This window comes from Prosopis cineraria, unplaced genomic scaffold (assembly GCF_029017545.1).
Source record: "Prosopis cineraria cultivar Desert tree isolate PC_DT_omini unplaced genomic scaffold, ASM2901754v1 PC13, whole genome shotgun sequence".
Classification (NCBI taxonomy): Eukaryota; Viridiplantae; Streptophyta; class Magnoliopsida; order Fabales; family Fabaceae; genus Prosopis; species Prosopis cineraria.
In genome coordinates this window covers 8,347,737-8,353,531 of record NW_026555344.1, presented here as the reverse complement: position 1 = coordinate 8,353,531, position 5,795 = coordinate 8,347,737, and the positions used below count along the sequence as shown (strand labels likewise).

General features: G+C 34.6%; 1 protein-coding gene across 1 annotated transcript; it reads right to left on the bottom strand.

Moving 5' to 3' along the window:
* Positions 1 to 1,187: 1,187 nt before the first annotated feature.
* LOC129291612 (boron transporter 4-like) lies at positions 1,188 to 5,795 on the bottom strand. The gene is made up of 12 exons (XM_054929071.1): positions 5,661 to 5,795; positions 5,473 to 5,555; positions 4,901 to 5,093; positions 4,652 to 4,790; positions 4,411 to 4,576; positions 3,839 to 4,005; positions 3,588 to 3,761; positions 3,418 to 3,513; positions 3,168 to 3,284; positions 2,485 to 3,072; positions 1,624 to 1,761; positions 1,188 to 1,522 (listed from the first exon to the last, which is right to left on the bottom strand). Exons 1-12 carry the CDS (start codon positions 5,762 to 5,764, stop codon positions 1,475 to 1,477), a joined length of 2,013 nt encoding a protein of 670 aa, XP_054785046.1. The 5' UTR covers positions 5,765 to 5,795; the 3' UTR covers positions 1,188 to 1,474.

Sequence of the window (5,795 nt, the reverse complement as noted above, 5' to 3'; positions counted from 1 at the left end):
ATAGATGATTATATGAATAAATTTCCATTACATTTATTTACTTGTATTGATATGAGTAATAAGGATTCTCATCCCCTAAACAAATGACTAGAGATTCAAATCATAAGTTTTGTGTCCAGAGAAAATCTAATTAAGAGAGGTATATCATTTGTCATTCATACTACAGAGAAAAGGAAAAAAAATTTCAAGTATGGCAAAGATTAGCAATGATTAAATCTGTCGTTGCCATACCATTCATAACTATCACATGCAAGCGATGATCCTTCTTAAAGGGATCTTAGATGAAGTTGAGAAGTTCAGCAAAAAGTTTCAATAGAATTAAATTTTAAAAAAAATATCAAGGAAGATGCATCTTCTTGCTCGGGGCAATAAAAAAAGAAAGGCTAAGATTTAAAGATCTCTATAAGCAAAACATGGCTTTTATTATCAAATTGTACTATCAGGGTCATTGTTTTAAGAACTAACCATTTAGACTGTCGATTAGTTGGCCGCTTAATTTGAACCCAAAAAATCATTTTCATGGTTGAGTCAAGCTAAACTAGAGTCGAGCCACTATTGAGCCAAAAATTGGACTTTTCTAAACATAATATCAAAAAAACTACAAAAGTTAAAAAATAGACTCTACTAAGACCCTATATTTTTGCACCATTCACATGTATATGACATGATTTTGTGATCATTTTCTTAGAAAGATATCAATAGCTATAAGTATAAATGTAAATATTTTTAATTCTACTTATATTTAATTTAATCAAGATCTACTTACACTTGACAAGTTTTAAAATTATGATTTTTAATACTATTGATTTATGGTCATGTTGTCTTGTTTTATATATACAATAATTATATATATTATGAATTTATTTCTTACACACACACACAAACATTTAATGTATATTTTTATTTAATTTTCATGTCATCTATTCAATCTTCAATTTAACCGGTTAAATTATAAAATTTGATACCCTTTGTTTTTTTGATTTAACATCTTATTCGGTATTTAAAACATTGGTTAATAGCCTATGGGTACAAATAATGGTTGGGCCTTCATGCATGTCGGGCCAGTTGGGTTTTATTTTCATGATTTTGGGCTCATTCTCGGCCCAAAATTACAATAAAACAAGTACCCTTTATATTCCATGGAGCAAAAACGCGAAGGTGCCTGCCAATTAAACGAAAACACTCAGTTTTAATTTGCGCTTGAACTAAGTCATAGTCAATCATTTTTGCCAAACTTGTATTCTTTGGCAAAGATACATCAAACCTATACTACATAACATCAATATAAAACATAAAATTTACAGAGAGACCTGCACTGTTTACGAGGTGTGAACAATACGTCTCAAGGATAAAACTCCACCCAAATACCACCACAAGTCCCACTCTTATTATCATCATTATTACATCTAAAACTGCAAAACTAACTACAATATCAAACTCCACTATTTTTACAGTGCACAAGCTTTGCATTGATCTAGGAGTCGGATTCGCTTGCAATTTCATCAGGACGCACTTGCAATGCCTTCTCGATCATACAGAATAATTAAAAAAAAAACAATTTAAGGTCAGTTTTATTAAGTAAAACAAATGAATGAATATGTTAAAATTGTGTAATGTTTATACATGCGTATGGGCAAGTCTCTGATGATCTTGATCTGATGTGAATGTTCTGAGCTTCAACTCTCCTCTACCAGTGGTGGCCTCGTCTAATATCTCGCTATCAGCCATTTCCCTTGATCCCATGCTTCCCGAATCCTCATCCTTACACATAATTAACAACAACAAATCAGGAAATCAAAATATTGATTAATTTATATAAGAAACTTTTGAGCCCTGTGGATATTCACATTTTACTTTTATGATATTTAAGTTTCACAGTGATTTACTAATATTCTCACATTTGTAGCCGTTTAGTTAAATATTTACAACTTATTTTTCAGCAATTTTTTAGATTTAAATATTATTAAATTATTTTTTGGAATCTAAATGTCATTCTCTTAAAATAAAATAACAAAGAATAAACTATGTAATTGTTCGATTTTTATTTGAAAAATGCATAAAAAATTCTTGGAAGAGTGAAACAGACGCACTCGAGTTTTGGTTAAATAACATTATTTTCTTTTATATCCAAAATATGTGAAACCTCTCATTAAGGGGTAAATCTGTAGGTGTTTTCAATGAGGCACAAGAGATGTATGTATATTTTTATTTTCATTTAAAGGGAAGGTTAGGCTATGTATATCTTAGAGTGGATGCTTGTGTGATATCAATTAAAAATTAGAGAAAGATTTGTAATCTACCTTTTATTATAAAGAACGCTTATGAGATTTTTAAAGATAAAAATTTATGTCCACTTTTCCACTCAGTTTATCAACAAATTTAATTTATCTTAATTTTTGTTTCATTCGTTAAAGCTAAGCAAACCAAATTTCTTAATCAGGGGTTCTCTAATTAAAGAAGCAAGGGATATCATATCATACGTACCTGGGAAGGAGAGAGACGAAATGAGAGTCTTGGTGTAGCGGCAATTTCTTCATACTCAGCAGCATCGAGCTCCTTCAAATGGCGAGGATTGAACAGCTTGGGAAGCAGATACTGTCTTATTACGATCAACACAAAGAAAGGCAAAGGAAACAAGATTCCTGCTATGGGAATCCAAGTCACTCCAAACACAACCAACAGATACACAAACTGGAACAGTGTGAACCACACTATGGCTCTGATCGGCACTGTCTCTACAAACGAAGCATGGTCTCCTTCATACACTCTGTATCGTCTGTTGGGAGATATGAAGATGAATATTATCCTTTCCCAGAACTGGTTTCCAGGAAGACTGTCAATGGCCATGTATGCGAAGTAGCCCCACAGAACTGAAGTTGGGATCTTCTTTATCACAGGCATGGCAAACACTGATGCTCCGACCAGTATGGCTTGCAAGAGATTGCTCACTCTTTGCTCGTTCACTCTTATGGGAAGATGCTTGTCAATGTGTATTGCTGGGTCGAATGATTCTTTCTCTTCCTCTTTCAGGACTGCTTCTTTCAGGTCCTCTAGTTCTTTCACCACTGTATTCTGCAAAACATTACATGGAGAGAGCAAAATAATCCTCTTTGGCAATGAGGAAATTATATGTATGATGACTTAAAATTGATTAGGTGATGGCTTACAATTGGGCTTTTGTCTATTTCTACGAACACTTGCTGCAAGTTTCCATAGATCTCAGCGCTGCTTGCCTTGCGCCTCATGCTTTCTTTCACGCTTTCCATCATCTTCCTTCGAATCAACTGTGTAACTCCATGTTCAGTCAATCAAAACAAAGCGTGTAGATTGACCAACTTGTGATGGTCATCAAGTCTAATATATGAAGCAAGTGCCTTGATTTATATGATCAGCAAATAGAGTTGAAGATTCACGAACCTGTTTCTTGAGAACAGCAAGGCTTTTAGTGTGCATGGGGGACTGAGGAAGAACGCCATTGGAAGGTGGTAAACCAAGCAACCCACAAAGCAGAGTCTGAAGATTAATTTCTTCATGATCAGATCAAATTAAAACACGACTCTTTCATTAAAGAGAGATCAGATATATACCATGAATCCTAGCAGCAAGACGTCATAATGATAAGCAGAAGGTTTCTTGAGATTGAACTCCTTCTGTTGTGCCAACTGAGAAGCAACACTATGATCAAAGAAGTACAGACCTGCTATCATCAACGCAGGAATCATAGCACCAAATATATATGCAGCTGGAACACTCCCCATGTCCTGCAATTTTAAAATATCATCTTGTTAAGTAAAACATAGTACTGTGCATATATATGCAATGTAGCGTAGAATATTACTGTTATGACTGTCCAATGGCGTAAAGAAGCAGATTCCCAAGCAAGAGGAGCATAGAGCTTTCTAGGGACTCCAGCGGGAAGTTTACTTGGGACTGTGTAGGACAGTGCTGACCAGACTATCACCATTAAAGGAACCCCATAGTCAGCCAAGAAACTTCTTAACTTCCCTGTGCAAGTTATATAAATGCAGGCCTTATTAGCTTCTTCATAGGTCATCAATAATTAAATTAAACGGTCAAGATGAGTCAGAATACGCGCGCGCGCGCGCCTGCAGACTTCATAGTCTTTGAGGTGCACGTAGCATATTAGACAGTTTCTTTTGTCATTATATTTGTTATTTATTTTGCCTACTACAGTTGGATAATTGATTTGGTATCATCATTTTGCTTGCAAATTAGCAGTTAGATTCTCATGATTCATTGAAAGTCATATGTGTCATTCGTATATAATACTCTCAAAATGTGTACTCTAGCTTGATTTGTTCCTGAGCATATTAATGATTAATTTGAAGTGATGCGTCTTGTTTAATTAATTTAAAAATATTTTGTAATTTCCCAGTAACAACAACAAACCTGTGGCGTACAACCATGATCTAGCTTTTCTGGTCTTGAGAGAAGAAAAGAGAAGGCCAAACGAGAATATAATTCCCAATATTCCGTTTGCGTAAAGCCACTGAAATTTGTACTTCTCTAATGTTTGGTCTTCGTGTTTGGGAATCTTAAACTCACTCACCATTCCCTGCATATTCTTAGAAAAATGAAGTTCAAACATGTACATAATCATCTCATGTTAAATATATACTATGAAATAAACCTTGATGGCCTCTTGAATGAACAAGACTGTGATCAACATGCCAAAAAGTTCGCCGGCGATTCTGGTGAATCTATTAATAATGGCACCGGCGTTGAAAATTGCCAGAAGAATCAACATCAGGGCTGTCCAAACGCAAACCCTGGAAAGTTTCATCACAAATCTCGCATGAATTTAACCTTTGAAATTAAAATAATTACTATCTCTTACTTTGAACTTAAAATTGATATGATTAATGATTACTACTCTTACCATCCAGCCCAAGCTAGGAAGAGTTGTGGTCCCAAACCATCCCTATCTTTGGCAAAATTGTACAGGTAACTGTACATGATGATTGTGGGTTCTGCAACTCCCAGTATTAGCAAAGGCTGCCCTCCCAAAATTGAGTGTATTATTCCACATATTGCAGTTGATGCCAGTGTTTCTACTGAGCTCAAGCTTCCATCTTCAAACAAATTAAAGCCACAAGTTATTGGGAGAGAAAACAAATGAGCAATAATAGTAAAAAATAATTTATATCTTAACTCGAAACTTCAAGTGTTAAATTTATAAGTTGTTTTACTTTATTATATATTAGTTGTGAATAACTTTATTTGATGTAAAATTCTCACATCGACTCAAGTTCAACGTATAGTTGGACAACTTAACAATTGTAAGCATATTTGATCAAAGTTTAAAGGTCATTAAAGCACGACACAGCTACATATAACCCAACATGCATGCATTATCCGTCCACAAACATCCCACTCTTCTTTAATGGATTTCTTCATCTTCTTTTTTGCTTATGTGTTTGAAACCATGAAGAAGAAGAAGAACAGAAGAACCTGTGTCTCTATCGATCTGTTCACCAAAGGCTATCACGGGAAGAGCAGAGGCAAAGAAGATATAAGTAGTTGGAGCCAATATCCTATATATATCAGAATGAAAATGAATGTTAAAGATTGTGCTTTGAAGTTTGAAGAACTATATACCATGAGGAATCATATATGTAGTTTAGAAATAGCGAAATTACCCGATTCCTGAGCAGATACCAGAAATCCAATCTTCCTTGTAATACTTTGCTCTTCCTCTGATATCACTAACTACACCCTTGGAGGGTGTCTTCAGGTTTTGCATGAGGGAGAAACAGAACGAAAAGGTCTGATAA